General features: G+C 43.5%; 2 protein-coding genes across 2 annotated transcripts; one reads left to right on the top strand and one right to left on the bottom strand.

Annotated features, from left to right (window-relative positions):
• pglyrp2 (peptidoglycan recognition protein 2) lies at window positions 1-2,872 on the bottom strand. The gene is made up of 4 exons (XM_018761663.2): window positions 2,687-2,872; window positions 1,521-2,351; window positions 1,019-1,229; window positions 1-599 (listed from the first exon to the last, which is right to left on the bottom strand). The coding sequence occupies exons 1-4, from the start codon at window positions 2,748-2,750 to the stop codon at window positions 266-268; spliced, it is 1,440 nt and encodes a 479-aa protein (XP_018617179.2). The 5' UTR covers window positions 2,751-2,872; the 3' UTR covers window positions 1-265.
• Window positions 2,873-7,978: 5,106 nt separating this feature from the next.
• On the top strand, window positions 7,979-24,333 carry mcoln1a (mucolipin TRP cation channel 1a). The gene is made up of 14 exons (XM_018761366.2): window positions 7,979-8,241; window positions 16,582-16,823; window positions 17,788-17,955; window positions 18,248-18,404; window positions 18,997-19,078; window positions 19,456-19,552; window positions 19,976-20,075; window positions 20,379-20,485; window positions 21,225-21,374; window positions 21,485-21,586; window positions 21,849-21,971; window positions 22,196-22,402; window positions 23,463-23,593; window positions 23,720-24,333. The coding sequence occupies exons 1-14, from the start codon at window positions 8,193-8,195 to the stop codon at window positions 23,754-23,756; spliced, it is 1,752 nt and encodes a 583-aa protein (XP_018616882.1). The 5' UTR covers window positions 7,979-8,192; the 3' UTR covers window positions 23,757-24,333.
• Window positions 24,334-26,795: the final 2,462 nt, after the last annotated feature.

The raw sequence follows: 26,795 nt of genomic DNA, 5'->3' as shown, positions 1-26,795 counted from the left end.
TTTTCTCCAGAGCAACTTGCAATGATTTATACAGCTGGAGCAATTCAGGGGAAGTGATTTGCTCGAGGCTAAAGATGGTAACTCTGTTCTCCACACTATCAGTAGCCCCAGTGCAAAACAAATGTTCAAAACAACTCCACAACCTGCTCTAAACAAAAATACAAACTGTAAATTTATACATATTAATTACGACAACAAAATCAGATTGATTAATTATAATACATTTGGTTCAATTTATTGAGACTATGTCAGGCCATTTAGGGAATTACAACTGACTAGCACCTCCATCTGAGCTGTTCCTTAGCTGGAAGCCCTTCCAGCCCTGGATCTCTGCATAGAGGGCTTCGCCTGGGCATTTTGTGTTGACTAGTTGCCGATGGCCATGCCAGCTGAAGTTGGAAACCAGCCAGCCTCCACCCACCCCACAGGTTGCCATGCGCTCCCGAACCAGCCTCAGGGAATGCAAAGAGGGAAGCATGTCATTGTAGTCACCGATGAAGGAGATCCCATAACCTCGCGAGTTCTGGCCTCGTGTGTGGGCCCCCCGCCGCTGCCAGCCACGTCCCTCATACAGGTACCCATCAGAGCCCACCACAAAGCTGAGGGCAAAGTGCAAATGTGGGAAAAACCCTTTCAGACTGTCACCCACTATCAGAGAGGCTTATTATGGTACACCAATGAACTAACGGAACATATTTATCAAGGAATTTTAACTTTATGTAATTACTGAATTCATATCATTATTTATTCTGGAATATTATTATAGTTTGTACTCTTTAATCTGAAACCACATTTTGCACTACATGTCATATGGTCAAGTACCTTTGTAAATAACAGTACAACAATATGGTCCCTTATGAGGATTGCACTGGCAACCTTCAGATTACATCTCTGTTTTCAACCATGCTAGAAGGTATGAACTAATATCTTGCATTGCTGATCTCTCAACACAACAAGAATGGTATTCATCAGATAACTGTTGTGCTGAACCCCTATGTTGGCAGGCTGATATCTTTACCTGTAGCCAATGTCGTCCCAGCCACGGTCATCCTGGTGGAAGCGCTGCATGGCCCTCATGTTGGTGGCACACTTTTGAAAGGAGTGGCAGGGCTGCCTAGGACTGAGGGTATGGTGGATGTACACGAAAGACAGAGGAAGCTTAAGTTGCACGGGGGTGCCGTGGTAAGGCCTTGCACCCCACTGGCATCGGGGGATGATGGCCGGACACTCTGCCAGGTAGTCGAGAGGAGAAGGTCATGGATGAGTTGCATGAACACAATAAGATCATTCCCAGCTTTTGGCTGATTTCACTAAGTAGCAGGATGAATTGACAGAAAAAGTCCACCCAGAATCATATGCTTCCCTGTACTTCCATATTGCCTCCCCAAGCTTTCAATGACTACTGTAATTGAGTTTACCTTTGTTCTTTAATATTTTTTCAGCTACATAATTTGTTTCCAGGTTTGAAGGTAACATACATTAGGCTTTTACCTTTGTGTTTTTGATGTAGTTACACTCACCAATATACCTGCGAATAAACTCTTGTACCCCTGTCTTCACCACATCCTCCAGTACAACTGGGGTCCTTGGATCCACCTCCTCATGTAACTTCCTGTGAACAGCCAGGGAACTCAAGACCTCCTCCTCCAGGAGAGAAATGTTGACCAGCTGTCCAAAGTTGTCCCTACGGAAAGCGCTAATGAGAAGCGGAGGTGCATCTGGGCCCTCAAGGCCTTGTCGATAGTACCCCTTCAGCACTGCACTCAACCGCAGGGAATGAGAGGGCAGGCTGGACAGATGCACACCCAGGAGCATTCCGTCCATCCCTCCATTGATCAGAGCATCAGTAGCCAGGGATGGTGCTCCTGAGAGGGTGAAATTTTTTGGGGTGGTAACATTGTCCCAACATCCATCTGGGCCCAGACTTTGAGAAAGAGAAGAGTTATGATAATGCAGGAAAGACAAGCCCAGTGTCCTAGCCAGAGTGAGGATGCACAGGCCCTTGGGAGGGTTTCCTGTCCCTGCCGACAGCCCGGCTTCAATTCCCAAGAGGACAGGGCCAAGCGCCACTGTGGTACCATCACCACAGAGGACCACACCCTCTTCCCTGCCCTGGTCCGTCACCTTGTGGTGAACAGCAAGGCGAATGAATTTGGAGTACTCAGGATCTGGTATGGTTGGCTTGTGTTCACTCCTGACACTGGACGCCTCCAGGAAGTGCTTGAAAAAGGGGTTATCATAACCACCCACCTGCAGCAGACTTCTGACAACAGACAGGGCAGTTAAACTGGGGTTTGAACCTTCTATCTGCTCCACAGTCCTGATGAATTGTTCCATATTCATGGGTAGCCCTATTAAAACCAGTTTAAAGACATGTATGAGATTTTCAAACACTTCCCTAGCATTACATCACATACAGTATTACTATTCATTTCTGGCCCTCATGACCTTTTGCAAAAGGTGGTACTACATAGACAGAAGAACTCAGAAACTGAGATTAAACCTTTCTGGCAGTTAAATGTGATGATTTGACACTAAGACGAAATGAAAATCTGTTGAACTCACTCTTCCGCAACAGCAATGTGAAATGTATAAAGAATGCAGAGTTCTACAACTGACTGGGAGAAATTAAAGAAAACACTGATTCGTAGAAAAAACAATCAATGAAACACGGATATGTTCTTACCAGCACTGGAGAAACCTAAACACAATGCAGTCAGAGCTATGAAGAACTTTGCTGTAGATTCCATGCTGACAGTCCACAGCTGCAAGAACCTAGAGGTGACCTGTGGTCAAGAAAAGCTGGTCAAGAAGCAATTATACAGGTCACAGTTAATAATTTATCTGTGCAGGGAGATCCTTCTAGATTGGATTCTCTCCATAGCTGCAACAAAATGGACTTTGTGTCAGTAATGCAAGGCAGTTGTTTGAATATGTAGGAGTGTGGTTGTTGTGAGTTCATATGAGTAGTTGTATTTGTCTAAGCTGCTCAAAGTCCTTTCTGCAACTTAATGCTGAACTGCCTGCTACTGATCCCATTACACAAGCTGTGTGTATATTAAAATGTATTTATATAATGTACAGCTGTGAGAGAAAGTTTGAGAAACTTTGAAATTTTATGGATTTTTGCACAAATAGCTCTTAAAAGGTAAGCTGCTTTTAATCTAAGTCATAATAATAAATAAAGACAGTCTTGTTTAACCAAACACTCAACATTTTACATTCTCTTGTCTTTATTAAAAAATGGATTAAACAATGAAGGTCATTGATGGAAAAAGTATGTGAACATTTATATTTAGTAACTAGTGAACCTCCTTTATTGATACTAACATCAACGAAATACTTTCTGTAGGTGCTGATCAGATCCATGCAGTAGTTAAGAGATAGTATGACCCATTGCACTACACAAAACTGTTTTCGTTCATGTATATTTTTGGGAGGTCTTGCATGAATGGCCTGCTTCAGATCACACCGCAGCATTTCAGTTGGGTTTGAGGTCAGGACTCTGACTTGGTCATTCTAAAATACAGAATTTACTCCTGTGTTTTGGATCATTGTCATGTCACCTGACCCAAATTGAAGTTTAAATCACTGACAGATGCCAGTTATTGGCACTCAGCAATTACAAGCATTCCAGACCCTGGGCAGCAATATAGCCCCACAACATTATACTCCTTCCACCACACTTCATAGATGGAATGAGGTTTTGGTACTGGCATACGGTGCTTTGTTTTCTCCAAACACAAGGATGTGCACATTTATGAGAAAGTTGACGTTTTGTCTTATCTGTCCACAAAACATTTTACTAGTAGTTCTGTGGAATATCCAGGTGGTCTTTAGCAAACTTAAGATGGGCAGCAATGTTTTTCTGGAGAAAAATTGTTTCCTCTGTTGTCACATCCAGCAAAACCTATCCCAGAAGCATCAGGTGCAAGGCTGGGGGGTAAATCCTGGATGGGACAAACATCCATTGTAGGATAGCCACACCCTCACTCATAACAGCCAATTTAGCATCACCAATCTGAACTGCATGTCTTTGGACTGTGGGAACAAGCCCACACAGACACAGTGAGATCATGCAAACTTTACACAGACTGAGCGGGGATCAAACCAACCGTATTTTGCACCACCTAAGCACTATGAGGTGACCACACTACTCAATGTGCCATCATGCCACTCTCTGGATCAGGTCACTGTTTATAAATTATTCATACAGAAAAACAGATAATTGTATGGGGTTCACAAACTTTTTCAGAACAGTGTGTAAACAAAATGAAAATGAAGTACTGATTTACAGAGCTGAGCAATATTTGTCCATTGTTTATGGATCCTTGAACTCAGGAAACAATTTTTGATACATATCCCAAAACATTAAAAACAATTTCAATTAAGTAAATTTTGAAATCATAGAAACAATTAGTCAGATAGAAGGGAGACTGTACTTATTGTAAATAATTGCATAACGCCCCCAGCATTTTAGCAGTGAGTCAAGAAAGCACTGAAAAGTAAGTCTGTACTGCTTTCAGTTGCTCTAGGTTTGTTTTGATTGTAGCACTTTTGCTTTGTTGTAATTTCACACTTCAGCATTACTGAAGCGCCATGGTTTGTCACACTTCTATCTTTCAGCCAAACCACCTGCTACTACAGACCCATGCAACTGTGATAATATAGTGTGTTTTTGGGACTGTGATGGGTGACTATGGTGGGGTAGCATAATGGTTAGAGCGGCTGCCTGTGGACCCAAAGGTCCTGGGTTTGAATCCTAGCTATAGTACCCTTGAGTGAGTTATTTGCTTTAAATTGCTTCAGTAAAATTACCTAGCTGGGAAGTGGGGTGTGGTGGCACAGTGGGTTTGACTGGGTCCTGCTCTCTGGTGGGCCTGGGTTTCAAGCCCTGCTTTGGGTGCCTTGCAATGGACTGGCATCCTGTCCTGGGTGTGTCCCCTCCCCCTCCAGCCTTATGCCCTGTGCTGTCGGGTTAGGCTCCGGCTCCCTGCAACCCTGCATGGGACAAGTGGTTTCAGATAATGTGTGTGTGTGTGTGTATCAATGGGTAAATAGTTGTAAGTTGCTTTGGAGAAAAGCTTCAGCTGCATGAATAATTGCAAAATTGAGCTCTGGTATCTACTAGTGTGTTATTCACTTGGAGTTACTTAGCAGGAAGAAATCATTGTTCTGTGAAAACTGGGTTTTCTGGTCACTTAGCCAAGGTTATCACCATCTACAGAGCCATGATGGCAAATTAGAATTTACTAGTACAAGGGCTCCCCAGCTTACAAACACAGTAAACTATTTATAGCAGACTGTGATCCCTATCCATTCCCTGAGGGTATACTGTATTCAGCATTGTGATATACCAAGCACCCTGTTGCAGGATGTCCGTCCGTGTCATCCTCTCTCGTGTGTTTGGCCACAGCCTCGATGCACAAACACAGTACCCATGAGGACAAGGAGGTGCCCTTCACTTGTGTTTTGAAATAAACATTGCGCTTCCACTACCTGGGATGTATGGTTTATGGTTTCTTGTCTTTTCTTTAAGATGTGTCATTCCACAGTTCACAGCTTACTTTCATATGCACTTCCATTGTTAATTTTATGCTATGCCATTTTTTCTAATTGTCCGTTTTGTGTAGCTCATATGTACTGTAAAGGCTACCTCAGCATCCATTTGGACGAATCAAAAAGAAGCAAGTGTTCAGCCATGTAATGGACACCACTGCCAAAACAATTGTCTTAATTACTGGCCATTTTTCCGACCATCTTCATTGCTGTATGCAACTATTGTCACATGACTCAGTATGTTTGTTATTTGTCTGTTCTATTAATGTGCTTATGGCCGAAAAACCTTTGTGTTCCCGATAAATAAACAAATATAGCCATTATCACGAGTGCTGGCCTTTTTATATTTTATGTCTGTTTTTTCCTGGATGCTTCGGTACCCACTGTAGCACCTTTTCCCACTTATTTGCAGTGAGCATATATTTAACTTTCTGTTTCATCATCTTCACCTTCAAACTTTCTATTTCTCTAGTTTTTTCTCTGTTACCGGTACCATTCGACTGACCAGCACTCAGGAACACTAGATATCAGCTGTAAATACGACAATGGAAGAGAGTTAAATGCAGGCTGTTGCACAGATAAATTCTGTTGTAGTGTGCTTCATTGCCAGCTATGGGCTCAGTAAGCAAACACAGCTGGCATTCACTGCACTATAAACCACACACACACACACACACATTTTCAGAACCGCTTGTCCCATACAGGGTCGCGGGGAACCGGAGCCTACCCGGCAACACAGGACGTAAGGCCGGAGGGGGAGGGGACACACCCAGGACGGGATGCCAGTCCATCGCAAGGTACCCCAAGCGGGACTCGAACCTCAGACCCACCGGACAGCAGGACTGTGGTCCAACCCACTGCGCCACCACACCCCCACTATAAACCAGCATTTCAGAATATATATAGAATATGCTGTATATAACATTTTTAGGGGGAAAAAGTTGTATCGTGTCTTCACCTTTTTTAAGTTCCAAAGCCAGCATATCCAGTAACTTATTTCAGCTTTTATTTATAGCACATTTCTTTGAACTAAATACCTTTAATCGGATTATGAACCTTTTGCGAAAACTGCATTATACCATAGGGATTCACATCACTCAGAAAAGTGTGACTCCAGAGTGATACTGCTGCCGTTGCTGGTGAGACACTACTTTTACTTTCCTATAATAAATCAGGTTATTTAGGTCCTGACAAAACAATGTATGTTGACATGCAAGTCACTGACTAATTAATGAGACAACACTTACCCCTACAGTTAAAATACAAAAAACAAGAGTCTAAGATTGAACTCAGGGGAGAAATTAACAACAGTGAATGTACCTTGATAAGCAGCATAGCACTGCTCCCTAGTGGACTTTTCTGAAATGTAAATGCAATGGAAATTGAAACTAAATCTAAGTCCATGGCGTCTTTGTAGCGTGTGAAACGAAGATATTACTTTCTTACTGAAGCCTCTGCTACCAACCACCAGCTCCCCCTCCTCCTCACTCACTACTGATCACTTTCCATCCTTCTTCCTCTTTCATCTCCAGCATCCAAAAAATATTCCCCACTTTTCACTTCCTCCTCACACCTGTTTTCGTCCTTCATACCTCTGATGACACTGAACTGCCTGAAAGCAACCTTGGTTGAAATGGTGAAACAAAAACCTTCTTTATCTCCTACACATTTAACTCTTCTCTACTCATAGGATGTTGCCTGAAGACTTCATGGTGGTTCCAAAGCAACTTGGGATGTTAAGCCATCAGCCATTAGCTGGTTAATATTAGTGTAAGAATCCACACTACAGCTGGAGGTGGGTTTCAAACCTATGACCTTTGAGTCCAAAGGCGGCAGCAGCAGCTCTGAACAGTACGTTGCCTTCCACCTTCACTGTCTAACTCCCTGACTCCACAAAAACTCAGGACCAGATGATCCACCACCTGAAACAGGAATTGAAACAGCACCATGCAGCGGGCCATGGGGCATGGTCCTCCAGCCTCCACACCTTAATTTCGTGGCTGAACACTGAAATAAAACTTAAGACGTACACTTGAATTTAATAATCAGACCGCATGTATGCTTTTTGATCGTCTTCTAGAGAAATATTTATAAACCACTCTGACTTTCAGCTTAGTCATCAGCGCTTCCTACAGCAAAGCGCTTCGCGGTCGAAGCAGCGAAACGTGCCTGGTCACGTGACTACCGCTGCTGCCTTATTTGGCTGGAGGGGCAATTTCCGCTTGGCCCTTCTCACGTGATCACTAAGGTGGCGAGAAAGCGGCTGCGCGGTTCCTTCATGCGTTTGCTATTGACGAAGGACCAGATCATATGGCAAACGTTATGAATTTGCACCTCAGATTGTTCTCTCCCCCCACCACTGTTAATCCTTTCTTAACCAGCGATTCCTGGCTTGGCAGCAGTCCGTGAAGTTTCAGTTCCCTCGTCACATGACCAATACGGAAGTGAGAAGTGAACGCTGTGGTTCTGGATCTGGATGTATCTACACTGTCTGCTCCGCGATGTGCGGAGAGCTGTGGGACTGATGGGGCTCGCAGGGGTGCGCTGAGGTCGGCGACAGTAGCTCATACTGGGTTTTAAAAATTTCTTGGGCTTGTTTGCAGTTTGTTTAGTTTTATTATTTTATTTTAATTATGGCTACTTCGGCTTTTAGTAACTGCAACCACGACGCCTCAGAGTCAGGTATGTCTTTGTTTTGCCTCAGCCAGCGCCTATGTCTTCTTCTTTACTTTACACAGAATGTTCCTCATAATACAGAAAAATTGAGAAGAAAGTTGCACTATATATAACTCCCTGTTTTCTTTTGTAGTATAAGGCAGCTTTGCGAAACGGTTAGCAACAGGGTTTTTTTTTTTTTTTTTTTTTTTTCTAATGTCTATTTCAATGACTTAAGTAATAAATTGGGGTCCTGTAGTGACAGTGTTGGCCTTACTTGTTCAAAACTTTTTTTCCATAACTGCTGGAATGTTCTCTGTAATAATGAATGGCTTGTTTAGTTCCATGATATGGTTTTAGCTAGGGTGGGAGTTGCCGAAGAACTGAGTGAAACCCACGGTGCTGAAGTGACCTGGTCAGTAGCCCAGCAACATGACCGCACACTCCTGTGGAGGAAAGGCCACTGGACCGATCGTGCGGAAATGATGAGCTGCTCTTGTTCACATGCTGACAGCACAGTTTAAGATCTCATAAATTATATCTGAAACACCGAAGCAGTTGTGTTTTATCTGTTGTTAAGGTTGTCAGACTTACATTTTATTCAGATCTGTTGATCAGGACCTCACGATTTTATCCTGTTGACGTGAAGTTCGTGAACAACAGAGGTCTATCCAGAGCTCTGGATTCTCATACTGTACTTTGGAGACTGAAAGAATCTATTGTTTCTGCATGCCTCCACCACCAGTCTCTTTTGATACAATCCCCTTGCTTTTTTCAGTCGCTTTAACATTCCCTTTTAGCTTACTTTCTGAACTTAACGCCTTTCAGCCCCCTCAAGACTCACCAGAAAGGTAGTAATTGCTTCTGCATGAAGAACAGCTGGGACAGAACTACTTGTCTGGAAGTGCTCTGAGCATTAGTCCTCACCATTTAATCTTCTGGGCTGTCTTTGTCAGCAGTTGTCATGCACTGTAATAAAACATAATGGGTGTGTGTGTTTGTTCCATCTGTAGCATGTCTCCATCAGGGTCTTAATTACCCACTTACTGCTTGTCATGCTGTAGCTTGTGGAAGCTCTACTGGGCTGCTGGCTATGTTGTCTTGTTTTTTCTTTTTTGCCCCATCTTTTTTCCTTCTGTGTCTGCTGCTCATTCTACATCCCTCACTGCTTTTCTCTCCTCTTGGTAGAAGGAAAGGAAGGGGCATATCCAAGTGAGATCATGGATGGGAAAAATGGTGTAGTGTAGTTGGTAACACAATGTTTCTTGTTTCACTTCCAAGGAGTAATTTTCAGCAAGGTGTTTAACCTGAATTGCTCCAATTTCAGGCTCAATGACTGTGTAAAACCATATGGCACTAAAGATAAAAGTACCAGCTAAGCAAAGATATAAAGAGATGGGGGGGGGGATTTTGGGGGTAGATGAATGCTAGCCCAGTACAAGGCTTACAGTTGAGGCCCATAGTGTGTCTGTGTGTGGCATAGTGCAGACTGATGCACAAAGATGTGAGCTTTGATAGAGCTGCATTGACAGATACCAACCATACAAATAAACTTGGCTCTAAGCTGTCTACACATGGGTCACCATTGAGGTAATGCACTGGAAAGACTGGATTGCCTGCGTATTTCTCCATATTTGATTGACTCTATCTCCATTTGTCAGACACGATATGAACTCCTTATCGTGCTGTTTTTTCTCTTTTTTTTTTAAATGGATGTTGTCTAGCCACACGACACATTCCTTTTGTTCAGAATTCCATTTCAGTGTGAATGCCTTTTCCTCAACAGACCTGGTATGTTTGCCTGTGCCACGAGCAAAGTTCTTTGGTCAAGTGTGTCTCTGTTTTACAGTTCTGGAAGATGTGCACTTGTACCCAGTAAAATATCACTGAACTCTTCACAAAATATCCTATTTACTGTAACTAAACTAGTGTCCAAGGAGCAGGTGCTGGTAAATGAGGTGAATTATAGGTGGTTATGGAGAGTTGTTGCTGAGACTCTGCATTTTGTGTTGGGCCTTAAATGTTCCAAGAAGCCAGCAGTTCCATAAAGTTGAACCTTTGCCCAGTTAACTTGTCCTTTTCTTGTGATCTCATGTTGAACTGTGTAATGTTGTTCTTTGGTTTTAGTGATTGTAAATGTAATCTTGCAAGCTAAAGTTAGCTTGTTTAAACCCTTCATGAGATACCTGAATTTATATACAGGTGATCCTTTCTGTATGGTGCACTAGTATACATTGTTCTACAGATTCATCGCTCCTAATATATACCCATGTCTTGTTATAAAAGTTTATCCAAGCAGATACAAGGCGTAACTCGCAGAGAGATGAAATTTAACTCAAAATTCAAAAATCACAGAAAGCAGCAATGTATTTTTATATATTTATGTTTAAAATGGGCTTGTGATTATAGAATGTGTTTTTGAAGAAAAAACTGCTCTGGTATGCAGATTAGCAGATGTGATTCCTGCCTACTAAGTGAAAGAGCCCATGTTTCTTGAAGTTACAGTGCACCCTCAATAATGCAGCTGAGCACTCAACATTACTTTTAAATTATAATACACCCTCAGTAAGTGGCACAGTGGCACAACGAGTAATGCTGGTGTCTCACAATCCCTCAGATTTGAGTTCGGGTATAGGTCTGAATTAGGCTCAGGGTGGGCGGGGTTTGCATCTTCTCCCCATATTTGCAATCGAAAGGCAGTGCACTAAAGATGGTTATGGAAAATCACTTCTGTATTTTTTTTTTTTTTTTTTTTTTTTTTTTTTTTGTAAAAACTATAATTTTTAGTAGTTGTCATTGGTAAAATTCAGCTCAACAGCACTTACACCCTCAATATCAAGTAAGAAAAAAAAGAATCCCCTTAAAATGAACAGCAATCACTTTCTATGAATGGGAAAATTTAGTGGGAGTTGCAGATACGTGTCTTTTGCTTTTGCTCTGTGTGTTTTCTATAGCAGCGAGAAAACGGTTGTTGCCTTTTACGACTACTGTGTATGATTCACTGTGGTCTAAGCGTAAGGAACGTTATCAAATACAGTAATGATTAGGTTACGATGGGTGACGTAAACATGAAATATCTTTGAACCATTTCATTCCATATTGTCTGACGTCATGCCTCCGTCAGTCTTGTGCAAAAATTGTAGATCTATTCAGTATAGTACAGCTCAAGTTTTCCTTTTTTTTTTCTTTTTCTTTTTTTCTATAAGTATCCTTAAAAGTTGACCAAACGGAAACTGAGGCACCCATCACACTCGTCCACATTAACAAAATTTTCCATTGTTTTTGGAAAAAAAAAATCCACATTTTGATGTTCAGTGTACAAAGCATTTTTCAGTCTGTATGGGATCTGCATAGCAGAAATTTCATATTGTACCGTTAATTATTAAGAAGTAAGACCATAAAATACAATTTTATTACAGCATATGAACAGAATAGCATAACATGTGTGGCACTGCAGCAAGTAAGAAATGCTCATGCTCAGTTCAGTACTTGCCAAGTTATAATTAATTTGTGTATATCAGGTGGAAAACATTGTGTTTGTCGGGTATATCACAAAGTACAGTGTGGTAACTATTAACAAGCAAATTTTTGAGAAAATCTAAAAATATTGTTTATAGTATATTAATGAAATGCAGCCTAGAAGATTTAGTAATTTTGTTCTGTGAAGTACTGTAGTTCCCTGGACAAATCTGTTGTCTGTTGCTGTTTTGTGCTCATTATGCATTGTCTGAAAGTAGAAAGGAGCAGTCTTTCACTTTCAACCTGTAGGCAAACTGCCTGAAAATAGTCAGTGTAAATGAATAAGAAGGTTATATAAACTGTTGTAAGAAGTTTGTGCTTTCTGATAATACAGAATGGTATTGCTGCTTAATTGAATTTTTCTGAAGATGACCATGAGGAAATGGTAGTGAAGCGGAGATGGATCACTATTCTGCTGTAGTTATGCCAGTAGTACAATTGCTGCAGTCACCCATCCATCCATCCATCCATCCATCCATCCATCTTCCTCCGCTTTTATCCGGGGCTGGGTCGCGGGGGCAGCAGTCCGAGCAGAGTCCACCAGACTTCCCTCTCCCCGCACACCTCCTCCAGTTCCTCTGGGGAAACCCCAAGGCGTTCCCAGGCCAGCCGGGAGACATAGTCTCTCCAACGTGTCCTGGGTCTGCCCCGAGGCCTCCTCCCAGTGGGACAAGCCCGGAGCACCTCCCCAGGGAGGCGTCCAGGAGGCATCCGGAACAGATGCCCGAGCCACCTCAACTGGCTCCTCTCGATGCGGAGGAGCAGCGGCTCTACTCCGAGCTCCTCCCGGGTGACTGAGCTCCTCACCCTATATATCCCTAAGGGTGCGCCCAGCCACTCTGCGGAGGAAACTCATTTCTGCCGCTTGTATCCGCAATCTCATTCTTTCGGTCATGATCCAGAGTTCATGACCATAGGTGAGGGTAGGAACGTAGATCGACTGGTAAATTGAGAGCTTCGCCTTACGACTCAGCTCCCTCTTCGCCACAACAGACCGGTACAATGACCGCATTACTACGGACGCTGCACCGATCCGTCTGTCAACCTGCCGCTCCATTTTTCCCTCACTCGTGAACAAGACCCCGAGATACTTAAACTCCTCCACTTGAGGGAGCAACTCCCCCCTAACCCGGAGGGGGCAATCCACCTTTTTCCGACTGAGAACCATGGCCTCGGATTTGGAGGTGCTGATTCTCATCCCTGCTGCTTCGCACTCGGCTGCAAACCTCCCCAGTGCACGCTGCAAGTCTTGACTTGATGAAGCCAACAGGACCACATCGTCCGCAAAAAGCAGAGACGAGATCTCGCGGCCACCAAAACAGACACCCTCCGTTCCCTGACTGCGCCTAGAAATTCTGTCCATGAAGATAATGAACAGAATCGGTGACAAAGGGCAGCCCTGGCGGAGTCCAACATGCACCGGGAACAGGTCTGACTTATTGCCGGCAATGCGAACCAAGCTCCTACTCTGGTCATACAGGGAACGAACAGCCCGTAGCAGCGAGCCCCGAACCCCATAATCCCGAAGTACCCCCCACAGGATGCCACGAGGGACACGGTCGAATGCCTTCTTCAGGTCCACAAAACACATATGGACTGGTTGGGCAAACTCCCACGAACCCTCCAGCACCCTAGTGAGGGTATAAAGCTGGTCCAGTGTTCCACAGCCAGGACGAAAACCGCATTGCTCCTCCTGAATCCGAGGTTCGACTATCGGTCGGATTCTCCTTTCCAGTACCCTGGCATAGACTTTCCCAGGGAGGCTAAGGAGTGTGATCCCCCTGTAGTTGGAACACAATCTCCGGTCCCCCTTCTTAAAAAGAGGGACCACCACCCCGGTCTGCCGGTCCAGAGGCACTGTTCCTGAACTCCACGCGATGCTGCAGAGGCGTGTCAGCCAAGACAGCCCCACAACATCCAGAGACTTGAGAAACTCGGGGCGGATCTCATCCACCCCCGGAGCCTTGCCACCGAGGAGTTTTTTGACTACCTCAGCAACTTCAGCCAGGGTAATGGACGAGTCCCCCTCCAAGTCCCCAGCCTCAGCTTCCTCTACGGAAGGCGTGTCGGAGGGATTGAGGAGATCCTCAAAGTACTCCTTCCACCGCCCGAGGACATCCTCAGCTGAGGTCAGCAGCGCACCACTTCCACTGTAAACAGTGTTTGTGGAACGCCGCTTCCGCTCTCTGAGTCGCCGGACGGTTTGCCAGAATCTCTTTGAGGCCGACCGAAAGTCTTCCTCCATGGTCTCACCGAACTCCTCCCAAGCCCGAGTTTTTGCCGCGGTGACTGCTGGAGCCGCGCTCCGTTTGGCCCGTCGGTACCTGTCAGCTGCTTCAGGAGTCCCATGAGCCAGCCAGGCCCGATAGAACTCCTTCTTCAGCTTGACGGCATCCCTTACTTCCGGTGTCCACCACCGTGTTCGGGGATTGCCGCCGCGACAGGCGCCAGAGACCTTATGGCCGTAGCTCCGAACCGCCGCCCGGACAATGGAGGCGCGGAACATAGTCCATTCAGACTCGATGTCCCCCACCTCCCTCGGGACCTGGTTGAAGCTCTGTTGGAGGTGGGAGTTGAAAACCTCTCTGACAGGGGCCTCCGCCAAACGTTCCCAACAGACCCTCACTATGCGTTTGGGCCTGCCAGGTCTGTCCAGCTTTTTCCCCCGCCATCGAGTCCAACTCGCCACCAGGCGGTGATCAGTTGACAGCTCAGCCCCTCTCTTCACCCGAGTGTCCAAGACATATGGTCCAAGGTCAGAAGAAACGACTACAAAGTCGATCATCGACCTCCGACCTAGGGTGTCCTGGTGCCAAGTGCACTGATGGACACCCTTATGCATGAACATGGTGTTCGTTATGGATAAACCGCGACTAGCACAGAAATCCAATAACAACTCACCGCTCGGGTTCAGATCAGGGAGGCCGTTCCTCCCAATCACGCCCCTCCAGGTGTCGCTGTCGCTACCCACGTGGGCGTTAAAGTCCCCCAGTAGAACGACAGAGTCCCCGGTGGAAGCGCTTTCCAGCACGCCCTCCAGGGACTCCAAGAAGGCCGGGTACTCTACACTGCCACTAGGCGCATAAGCACAAACGACAGTGAGAGACCGTTCCCTGACCCGAAGGCGCAAGGAGATGACCCTCTCATTCACCGGGGTAGACTCCAACACATGGCGGCTAAACTGGGGGGCTGTTAATAAGCCCACACCCGCCCGCCGCCTCTCACCCTGGGCAACGCCAGAATAGTGGAGAGTCCACCCTTGGTCGAGAAGAGTGGTTCCAGAACCCAAGCTGTGAGTAGAAGTGAGCCCGACTATATCTAGACGGTATCTCTCAACTTCCCGCACCAGCTCAGGCTCCTTCCCCGCCAGTGAGGTGACATTCCAAGTCCCAAAAACCAGAGTTGGCGCCCGAGGTTTGGGTCGGCCGGGCACTCGGCCCCGACCACCGCCCAAATCACAATGCACCGGCCCCTTACGGTCTCTCCGGCAGGTGGTGAGCCCACCGAAGAGCAGCTCCACGTCATGGCTTCGGGCTGAGTCCGGCCAGGCCCCGTGGGCATAGACCTGGCCACCATGCGAGCCCCCCCCCGCCCAGGCCTGGTTCCAGGGTGGGGCCCTGGTGACCCCCATACTGGGCAGGGTAAACGAAAGCCTTGATTTTGATTTTTTTTCTTCATAAGGGGTTTTTGAATCGCGCTTTGTCTAGTCTGTCATCCAGGACCTGTTTGCCATGGGAGACCCTACCAGGGGCATATAGCCCCAGACAACATAGCTCCTGGACTCATTCAGGCACTCAAACCCCTCCACCATGGTAAGGTGGCGGTTCACGGAGGGGTGCTGCAGTCACTGCTAGGTTTAATGATCCTACAAGACTGGTGTAATACTGCTAAATATCAGTCATCTCCTTATATCATAACTCACATCTGCTTGACACTGCATCACAGATATATCACCACTGAGTGTTACTGATTTCACACCAAACTGAGTTTAGAAGAAAAAAAAATTTAGGGTAGAAGAGGTGACCTCCAATCCTTCATGGAAGCCTGTACACCACCTTCTTCGTGACCAACTGTTCCTGTCTGTGTCAAACAGGCTCTCATGCCCAGTGTGTTCACCCCAACAAATTGCTCTTATCACCCACGTGCAATTGGATGAATTGTCTAAAACAGGTAGATAATGTTGGTAGTATACAGGTGGAATATTAATTTGGTTAATATTGCCCTTTGGTTGTTCCTCATGTTGATTTAGTGCAATTTTCATTATGCTCATGTTTATGTAAATTACATACTGTATACTAATTCCTTATCTGTTGAACACAATGAGATCTAAATGGTGTACAAGTTAGATTAATTTGGGTTAGCTGGTAGTGTAGTAGTTTGAGCTACTGCTGTAGTAGCCTTGAGCAAGATACTTACCCTAAATCACTCCAGTAAAATTACCCAGCTGTACAAATGGGTAGATAATTGTAAGCTTGTGATAATTGTAACCTTAACATTGTAAGTTGCTTTGGAGAAAAACATCAGCAAAATGAATGAATGTAAATTGCTGTGATACAACTGTTCTGTTTGAGCTTTGCCGCTATCTGTAGACTCAGTAAGAAAACAAGGGTTGGTTTTGTGCGCATACCAGCAAAAATTTCACAAATGGGTAAGAAAATAGCACATTTTGAGAGGGAAATAAGTGTCTTCAAAAATTCATAACTTGATAGTTCCCAAGGTGATGAGCCAGTCTAGTGTAATTCAACACTCTCGCACTAAAACACACCACCATGTGAGTATAACTACTTGTATGAATACCGAGCCTCAGCTCTGTTCTTTTGTCTCTTTCATGATCTTTACCACTACCAGAGAATGACAAGCTGCTGAGATCTGCAACCAAATATGGCTCCAGTGACTTCAGAGACCACAATGCATCAGATCCCCAACTGGTACCAGCTGCCAACTTGCTGGGAGCAGAGGAAGCTGAGGAGGCCCTACGTAGGAAGCTCAAGTACTTCTTCATGAGCCCCTGTGACAAGTACCATGCCAAGGGCCGTAAGCCCTTCAAGCTTGGCCTGCAGATACTGAAGATCATAGTCGTCACCATACAGGTACCCTGTACAGATACTGTAATTCTTACCTACTAGGAAGCTTCATACACTGCAGTTTAACGATGTCTCTTCTAAGTGAGTAATTTATAAACGGTGCAAAACTACACGATACCGCTTGTTAGTGACACTGGAGGTAACACTGGTCCCTTGTAATGTCTGAGCATCCCATTCTGGCATAAGTTTCAATCTGACATAGGTGTGCACAATGTGCATCATTTCCAGGTGTGTGCAGTCTAAAAATGTGCATGGAAGAAGGCAGTGGTGAATCATTTCTATACCCTTCCTTACCGTGGAAACCAGTGATCGACAACACTTACCCCTTAAGTTTTATGTATTGTTTATTATTTCTTATGTCTTTCGTCCAGTACTAGAAGTGCTTGGGCAACAGGTAGTGTATTGGTTAGAGTTGCTACCTTTGGACTCAGAGGTTGCAGATTCAAATCCCACCTCCTCCTGCAGTACCCCTGAGTAAGATACTTACCTGTACAGCTGTATAAATGGGTAAATTATTGTAAGTATTTTTCTAGAAAAGTCTCAGCTAAATTAATAGATGTACCCTGGCCAGGATCAGTTACATTCTTACTGCCAAAATGAGGCTACTGGTGTAGTAGTCGCCGCACTGCTTTGATTCATTTTGCAAGGAGGAGTCAAATTTCAGCTGCATGTTGCATAACCGATGCCATTTTGATATTGTCACAGTGCTGCCTCTGAAAGAGTTTCTGGTATGAATTTACAGTCAGAATCCAGTCATGTGGAACAGAACTAGATTATTGGCCTAGGCAAAACATGACAGGCTTCTGTAAATACCTTGCGATGTGGTGGTATTTTACTCCAAACCATTTTAGTGAAGGAAACCTCGCGCTGGCCTTTACGTTGCTTAAACACTCGTCAGTGTCCCCACATGGCTTCTTCTCCCTCTTTTTTTTTTTTTTTTTTTTTCTTTTTTCTTTTTTACACATCACAGCTGGTGCTGTTTGGACTCAGTAACCAGATGGTGGTCACATTTAAGGAGGAGAATACTGCATCTTTCAAAAACCTTTTCCTCAAGGATTATGGTGAGGGGTCTGAGGACTCCCTGGCAGTCTATACCCAAAGTGATGTCTACAGCCACATATTCTACACCATAGAACAGGTGAGTGTGTTGATGCTTTACTGCTGAGCTATTAATACTGTGACCTGTGTCCAAGCAGCAGCAAATCTGACAACAGTTACACTAGTGGTCCATAATTAATCTTTATTCTGCTTACACATTAACTTATCTGTCCAACTTTTTCCCTGGTTAGCCGTGTTTTAGATGCTAAATTGCTACATACTTAATTTCATTCTCTTTTTGGTCTGTACCTTCCAAATCAGCTCATGTTTTTGCTTTTTCTGCTCTTCATCCTCCATTCTCGCTACATCCCCGGCCTCTCCCCCCCCCCCAGTATTTGGCGCTGCCGGAGACCACGGTGGGGCGTTACGCATACGTGTTTGGAGTAGGGGTGAACGGGAGCGCTCTTTCCCTGTGTCAGCAGTACTACAAGAAGGGCCACATCGACCCAGCCAATGACACGTTTAAAATCGACCCTCGCGTTGTTACTGGTACTGCCTCCTGTTTTCTCTTTAGCAGTTCTTCTGTAAGCGCAGTGGTTTCCTGAGGAACTTCCTTTTTTATCATGTGTAACTTATATCATCTTCCTACAGGAATAGAGAACAAGAAAGCAGTATAAATGTCATGAGTCATGTTTTACAAATAGCATCTTATACATGTGTTTCTGTACATGTGTTAAGTTGTGTGAATCAACAATCACATTTTGTTCTGGCAGTCACTGCGAATGCTTTCATCCATGTTTTTTGCAGTTGAAACAAAAACAGGATCATTATAAAGAGCTTGACTAACACTTCCTCAATACAGAAGTTGCGTACACCCAGATTTGTGAAAGACTGTCAGAAAATTGTGGAAGACAGATTTTTGAGTGTTAGTGGAAAAGTGCCATGTGATTTGTAGCATGATAAAAGAAAGCTATGTTTTGTGTATATGGATTGGAGGAACAAGCATCGCTATCCTTTAGCTTCTGGTAGCAAGGAATTACATGAAAAGTACCTGCATTAAGTATCTTTTAGAAGGTCCTTAAGAAGTTCAGTTTAAAATTTTAGTGGTTTCTCCTTTCTGTTTTTACGTTTTTAAATCTAGACTGTGTTGGCGTGAGCCCTATGGTTGAACCCCTAGCAGAGGCAAGTGCCGATTACAGGAATTTCACCCTCAAGTTTCACAAGTAAGTCTTGTATTGGAAGGAAAATCTGCGTTTCAGGCGCTGTTGCAACCAGGGCTGTGGAGTTGGTACACAAAACCTTCGACTTTGACTCCAGTAGTCCAGTAATTGCTTCCAACTCTGACTCCACAGCACTGCCCAAAAGCTGCACGTTATTTTAGGGCTCGACTTATACGCCTCTGTATACGGTACATTTAGACAGAGTCGGTGCATTTTTACTGTCTCCGACTCCACTAACCCAATAATTGCTTCCGACTCCGCAGCACTGGTTGTAACCACCTGAGTCTTCGTGCCAGCAGTGGTATCTCAGGACTGATCAGGAGGAACATGCATTGTACACATTGTCATTATCTGAAAAAGTTCTTACTGTTGTCTAACAGGCTGATCAATGTGACCATCCAGTTCCAGCTGAAGGCCATCAATGTCCAAACCATCCTGAACAATGAGATTCCTGACTGCTACACATTCTTCATCACGGTTAGCCCCCTCAGACTGAGCCCTCACATCTCTTTGCTACTTATTTGCCAGTTAATCATATCTTCCTGTCAATCATGTCAACTTTGGCGTGATAACAGAATGACAGGTTGTCATGATTCTTGATATGGAAACAGCATAGTTGGGTAGTGTCCAGGAACTCCCCTCAACAATTGTGCAGCTCAAGAGTCAGGAGTCAAGGGAGACTTTATTGTCCTTTCAGCCATATACTAAAACAAGACAATAACTAAAACAGTAGTTTCAGTGTCAGTCCTGAGTATTGAGGAGCTCTTCCTTATGGATGGTGCCCTGGGGTAGTTGCATTTCACAATCTAGGAATGGTAACGCCACGGTACTTCAAAACATGTCTTGCACTGGGGTCAAATCCCTGGAGGTGCTTTGTGTCTTAATAGTGTGTTTCTGCAGATTGTCCTGGATAACAAGGCTCACAGTGGCAAGGTGAAGATCAGCCTGGATAACCAGGCCTCCATCAAGGAGTGTACATCTCCCAGTGTGTCTGGACATGGTGAGGAGTGCAAAGAGGAGGTGGAATTGGGTTCTGTTGTGGTTAAGGATATATACTTGCAAACCAACAGTTGCTAGTTCAAGTGCCAAGAAAGGTCTTTCTGTTATCCCTTTTAAAATGTGCTTAATCTGAATTAGTCCTCCAAAAGACCCAGTTGGATAAACAAGGGGAATTGTTTTGGTTTTGTCACTTTTCCTACTACTGTTATCACTTCCCATTTTGCACTGTAATCTTTACATTTTGTCCTTCCCTTTCTTTTCTTTTTCCCCTACTCATCTACTGTCTTTGTGTGTGTTCTTTCAGCGGAGAACCACGCACGGCTGGCATTTGACCTGTTTGTTGCATTTCTGTGCCTACTGTCCCTGGTGCTGTGTGGTCGCTCCATCGTCCGAGGAATCCTACTACAACAGGCAGGGCATGGGGCCTGGAGGTGGGGCTTGAAGGCAGGGTCAGAGACTAATGGCAGCAATTATAGAGGGGACCATAAGGGAGATTAGAAAAAAGTGGGCATAGAGATGGCACAGTATCTCTGAGTAAGGAGATGCTTTGTATTTGGCAGTACACAGACACACACAGGCTGGATTCGAAACTGAATTTGAACCAAAGTCCCCTCCAGAAACAGCTGCAGGTGTCTGGGACTGTCACATGACCTCTGTTTGAGAACATAAGAGGCTTTTAGCCGAGTGGTGTTTTTCATATTTATGCTTCTGGTTGTTTATCATATGATGAAAGTGGTGTGCTTAATTTTTATTAAAGTGTTTAAACGTACAAATATTTACCAAATGCATTTTACATTGAGGTGCTCTGTTAGTGAGAAATATATTCCCCAAACCTTCATTGGAGGTCAATGACTCCACACCCCAAAGAGAAACCTTATCTTAAAAAATATAACAAGTGCAGAACACAGCGAGAAGAAATATGCTGAGGCATTATTACAGTACTGATGTAATACATGTGATACAACCAGTTGGCATTTGGTGAAAGGGCATTTGCTTCTGTGGATCTGCCTTGACAATAAAATGTGCAGCGTCAAAGTTTTGGTAACAGTGGTGAATTTGCATTTGATGATTAGATTAACTGAAAGACTGCACTGCAAATGATTGCTCAAGGCTATAAATATGCCCCCCCCCCCATCTTCTCGCACGATAGGAGTTTGTGAGGTTTTTCAAGACCACCCTTGATCGGAAGGTGAGCTGGGCCGACAGGCTTGAGTTCATCAATGGCTGGTATATCCTGCTCGTCGTCAGTGACATCCTCACCATCACTGGCAGCTTCATCAAAATTGGCATTGACTCGAAGGTCAGTGCCAGCTGTTGGGAAATGTTCCTGCCTGGCACATTCAGTGCCTACCCTGCTGAAATAACTCATCCCCTGTTTTGTGTAACTCTGCTCTCTCTCTTTTCTCACAGAACTTGTCTTCATATGATGTGTGTGGCATCTTGTTGGGTACCTCCACGTTGCTGGTGTGGGTGGGAGTGATTCGCTACCTCACCTTCTTCCAGAAATACAATGTGAGTGGCAAGTATACCGTTGCACATGGTTGTGTACCTTTCAGAAGCTATCTTTAAAAGGGGAGGGGAAAAAAAAAAAAAAAGGTAGGCTTTATCCTTACTTGAAACCCCTCAGAATTTCAGTTTGAAGCTTTTCTTGCTTCACTGGAACATTTTAATTAAATTGTGTCTCTGTAAACTTAATATTAACAGCAAAAATAACCTATATAATTTTTTAATCTCCTCTCTAAGATAAGCATTTTTCCTCTCCGTGTCATCTCAGATTCTGATTGTAACTCTGCGAGCAGCCTTCCCCAACGTGATCCGTTTCTGCTGCTGTGTGGCTGTCATCTACTTGGGATACTGCTTCTGTGGCTGGATCGTACTAGGGCCATACCATGTCAAGGTGCCAAAAAAATGCTCCGTTTGAACATCTCTTTGAACTCCTCATACACTGTTTTAAAGGTTAAGAAATTACCTGATCATTCTCAGAATTAGAAATATTGTCTTCTGTATTCTTTTGAATTTGGGTTAGTCAGTGATTATGAAAACTTTCTCTAAATTTGGATTAACGGCACTTAGGATGAAAGCGTAAAGCAGTGTTGTTAATGACATCTGGTTTTCTCTCAGTTCCGCTCCTTGTCCATGGTGTCAGAGTGCCTGTTCTCTCTGATCAATGGGGACGACATGTTCGTGACGTTCTCCGAGATGCAGGACAGCAGCACATTGGTCTGGGTCTTCAGCCAGGTCTACTTGTATACCTTCATCTCCCTCTTCATCTACATGGTTTTGTCGCTCTTCATTGCACTCATCACTGGGGCCTACGAGAGTATTAAGGTATTCAAGGGGGCAGAAATCAGTATTTGTGACTTAAGGGTTACTTCTTCAAATGTTATTGAGAACGAATGTTTTACCTTTGAGACTGACTGCAGTAGATGTAGATTTGGGTTGTGAATGTGTGAAATGTCATGAGTAATGAACTTTTAGACAGCACCTTCAGAAGAAGCTTTTCAAAGCACTTTACAGTGAAGAAAGATGCATTACATTGGTTTCTGTTTCACTAAAACAAGAAAAATATAAAATCAGTGTTTAAAAAAAATTACGGTATTAAAAGAACAACAAACTAAATGAAATGGATGGGGGGAGATGAATGACGGATAATGGGCAGAAAATTGAGAGCCTGTGTATGCGTTATGTACACGGGCTTTGTGTGTTATGAAGGAACAAGTTCCAAATTTTTGAATGTGCAGATACTTTATAGTTTATTTTTAATGGTATTTTTTCACCATTCTGTTTACCAAAATTATTGTATTGTGCACCAGAAGTAACCAGCATTTCTTTTACAAGCCATTGTCAATAAAACACACCTAAAATAAAATAAGAGTTAGGGAGCAACTTTATACAGCTCATTTTCACAGTGGTTACTGCTAATGTCGGGTGTTCCTGAGAGTTGGTGATTAATAACAAGATGAGGAACGCTGCACGTTTTCTGTGGTGAAATGTCAACAAACAGAATTTAATGAGTTTTTGGAGGAAAGGTATTTTTAAGGCCATTTTAAGTTGGTTTTTTGATGTTGCTTTTGGTGAATAAAAGTATTCTTTCCAATAGCTATATACAAGATTCTTACAGAACCTGTACCATAAGTAAAGGGATATCTGTATTATTAAGCTTTTATTGTTTACGTAGATAATAAAGTGGCCAGAAGGTGGTGAACATTCAGTGAATATATCCAGGCAGTTAATGTAAGTAAAAGAATCTTAGCAATTATAGAACCATATAAACATAAGAAGAAAACGTTCAGATGTTATGAGGCTGACCATGGGTGGCATGAATGGGATTCCATTTCTTTTTCTTTTTTGTTTTTGTTTAACTCCTATTTGCCGTTTCTCTTTGCAGCAACAAACCCAGGAACCAATACATATAACAGATCTGCATGCCTTCATAGCAGAATGCACAGATACACCCAACTCTGGCAAATTCCGTGGCCTGGAGACCTCACCCTGCTCTTTCTTCTGTTGCTGTGACAGGTGAGGCTGGCATAAATGTCAGGGAAAATGAGATGAGACTAGTAGAGAAGCGCTTGATATGGGTGAGACATCAATGTGTTCTTTGTGCTTAACTTTCAACATGGTCTAATTGGTACTGTTTCTCAGAACCACAACATATGAAGACGTGCTGTTGGTGAACTGACGCTGAAGCTACAGCACCCTCTGTTGGTTTTGTCCTGACAAATGTGGCTCTTGAAGACAAAAACATCACCTTCAACGCCTGGCCAGTGGGGCATGAATGGTGACAGACTGGACCTTAGCAAGAACTGGCCTGTTTGTGAGACATGATGTGTCCTTAAATGTAGTGTCATAATTTTCTCTCTGTTATTCATACCTGTAACTTCCAAGGATTCCTATTTTAACACATACCAGCAATATTCAGTCAGACAGGTGCCAACTGTTCAAAAGAGCACCTTCACTGCAGCACGTGTGTAGTTTGGCTCAGTATATTAGGAAACTTGTCTTGGACTGAGGAAAGATGTAGTTTTAATTTATTTTAACAGTGGAACTTGAAAAATGTACGTGATTGCTGTAGAATGTACCATGCACATTTAGTCTTGAGCATTACAGAAGTGAACAATGAAGAAAGCAGAGTATGCATGAGTAGCGTACCATAATGTATATTCCTCATCAACATACCCACGCCATACATGTACACCCATCAGCCAGTTGTTCTTCTCAGATGATTTTTATGACAAACGTAATTAATGTCTTTTGTCCTCCATGAATGTATTTTTTAATGTCGTCTCACTGATTGGCTATGACCTGAGAACAGAGTCAAGAGTACAAAATCTAATGCACTAGGCAATGGTACATTAGATTTTGGACTCTTAGTTTCTCCTTTTGCACAATGGCCTATGGTTCGAGTGTGTGAGAAGTGCTGAGGACTGTATGGCTCTGCTCCATGGAGCAAAGGAACGCACATCCCAAGTCCTGAATCTCAGGGGCTTATGATAGCTGTACCAATGAAGAGTTAATTTTACGGTCTCAAAGTTAATTCTGGATAGAGGAAGGCAACAACTGTCTGTCTCCATAGTCTATATAGGCACAGAACAGTCTTTCATTTCTTTCTGCAAATGCAGTATTAAATGGAGCAAGTAGATCTGGCTTACTTGGCTGACCTAAATGTTGGAATAATTGTGGGATTTTAAGGTAAATGAGCGTAGAATGAAAAACCATCAGTCATCTTCAAGCAATTTGAAGAATAAAACCAAAAAAAACACAAGAAAAGTAACAAAAATTTGGTTTGGATTTAGTTGTTGTTACACCTGATGTCTATTTATGTTGTCTTTTTTGTTAGTGTTTTCTTTTTTCCCCCAGAATCCCTACTTGAAAGCTAAGATGCATTACTTTTTAAGTGTTTTTTAATTTATTTTAAACTTTTGTTTTTGTGACAAAAGCGCACAAATGGTATATAACCCATCTGCACCCTTGTACAATCAAGATGCCGTGTGTGTGTGTGTGTGTGTGTGTGTGTGTGTGTGTGTGTTGGGCAGGGGGGGACCCTGCTCAATGTTGTGTGGTACCCAAGGTTTCCCAGCCAGCAGTGCAGGCCAGTGCTGGGAGGAAAGGCCTGGTTGCTCTCTTCATGGCCCTTAACACAGTAGCTTATCCTTGATGCCCTATGCACCTTGGTCCAGATATGTGATATATTCCTTGTAACTGTGTGTATGTGTCCTTGTAGCTGTGTGCAATGTTCAGATGAATGTGATCACTCTATTGTTGTCTTACATTAAGCTCTAGGGAGTAGCCAGGGTAATGTATGTTTTCCAGTTATAGTGTACATGTGTACACATTTATTTCCATTGTAACATTGAGTCATAATGAAAGACCGTAACTGATCTCACCTTTACATGCCTTTCTTGTTTTGCATACATATCACCTGGGGTTGTCTTTGAGATTTGGGAGTGGGGGGACCTGTAAATTGTACAATCAGATTCCTGTGCAGCATACTTTTATGATATTGATCGTCCTCCTATTAAAACACTGAGAGACCTTTTCTCTTGCCTCTGCTTTGGTCTGTTGCATTGACATGTTCAGTCCAGGTGAGCTGGAGTGTTTTACATGACCAGAAAATGACCTGGTCACATTGGAAACACTGGGTGTGTGTGTTTACTTTGTAGGCACTCTGACCAAGGGAGGTCCTGCTTTTCCACTCCTGCTTTAACATTCTATCAACCAATATAAGAGCAATTCATTAGAAAAATGCGCACACTTGTCGTAAGAACCCCTGTACCCTAAAATTTCCATAACAAGCCATCAGTTCTTAAGAGAGACAACCTATTTACATTTATTCATTCAGGTGATGCTTTTCTCTAAAGCAACTCAGTGTCAAGCTATTTACAATTATTTACCCTTTTGTAGAGCTGGACAGTTTTAATGGGGCACTTTAGGGTAAGCACCTTGCTCAAGGGTATTACAGCTAGAGCTGTAATAGTACAAATTCAAAATAAAAAAAAAAAAAAAAAAAAAACTATGGAGACATTGAGCAGCACAAGGTGAGCAGCCCCTAGTGGTATTTCTTCTAGCTGTGTGCCTACACTCTTCTCCAAAGCGACTTCCAATGAACACTATGTAGTGTTATCAGCCCACACCTTACTCACCCAAAAAAAAGCTGTATTATGAATGACTAGGTAGTTTGGTCTTCTATTCTATTTATACATTACAAATAATATTGAACAGAGAGCAGTTAGGACTAATTAATGTAATTACAATATAACAATGGTCTCATTAGGTAGTGTTCTACACTTGTACTGTGTCTGAAAGCAGTTTTTCAGAACACTTTACTCTAAAGATACATATTTTAAAATTATAAAGCAAAAAAATTTACAGTAAATATCAGCATTTGAAAATTACAACAGTAAACAGATTATTTCTGCTCTCTAAAATCTTGGGAAAGATTGCTTCCAGTGGAGGTCCACAGAGGGCATTTGGATCCCCAAGGAAGAGAACTCGAAGAATATTGACCAGTTCAGCGCCATTTCATTTCTCAGCGTGGAGTGCAAGAGATTTTTCACCGTCTTGTCACGCCGACTGACGGAGTTCCTCTTGAGGAACACATACATAGACACCTTGGTGCAGAAGGGCAGCATCCCTGGAGTGCCTGGATGTTTGGAGCACACTGGTGTAGTTACACAACTCATTAGAGAAGCTTGTGAAAGCAAAAGGGACCTAGTCGTGT

This window comes from Scleropages formosus, chromosome 20 (genome assembly GCF_900964775.1).
Source record: "Scleropages formosus chromosome 20, fSclFor1.1, whole genome shotgun sequence".
NCBI classification, from domain to species: Eukaryota; Metazoa; Chordata; class Actinopteri; order Osteoglossiformes; family Osteoglossidae; genus Scleropages; species Scleropages formosus.
The sequence above is the reverse complement of the archived record's forward strand: the minus strand, read 5'-3'. Positions and strand labels throughout refer to the sequence as shown.

What these genes read in the sequence shown, in the direction of transcription:
- pglyrp2 (XM_018761663.2), bottom strand. Translation starts at nt 2,750, where the DNA reads ATGGAATCTACAGCAAAGTTCTTCATAGCTCTGACTGCATTGTGTTTA. An exon ending in TTTAGGTTTCTCCAGTGCTG is followed by an intron (nt 2,352 to 2,686) that starts GTAAGAACATAT and finishes TGGTTTTAATAG; the next exon opens with GGCTACCCATGAATATGGAA. An exon ending in GTTTATTCGCAGGTATATTG is followed by an intron (nt 1,230 to 1,520) that starts GTGAGTGTAACT and finishes ACTACCTGGCAG; the next exon opens with AGTGTCCGGCCATCATCCCC.
- mcoln1a (XM_018761366.2), top strand. Translation starts at nt 8,193, where the DNA reads ATGGCTACTTCGGCTTTTAGTAACTGCAACCACGACGCCTCAGAGTCA. An exon ending in GAGGAATCCTACTACAACAG is followed by an intron (nt 20,486 to 21,224) that starts GCAGGGCATGGG and finishes CTCGCACGATAG; the next exon opens with GAGTTTGTGAGGTTTTTCAA. An exon ending in GGGCCTACGAGAGTATTAAG is followed by an intron (nt 22,403 to 23,462) that starts GTATTCAAGGGG and finishes TTCTCTTTGCAG; the next exon opens with CAACAAACCCAGGAACCAAT.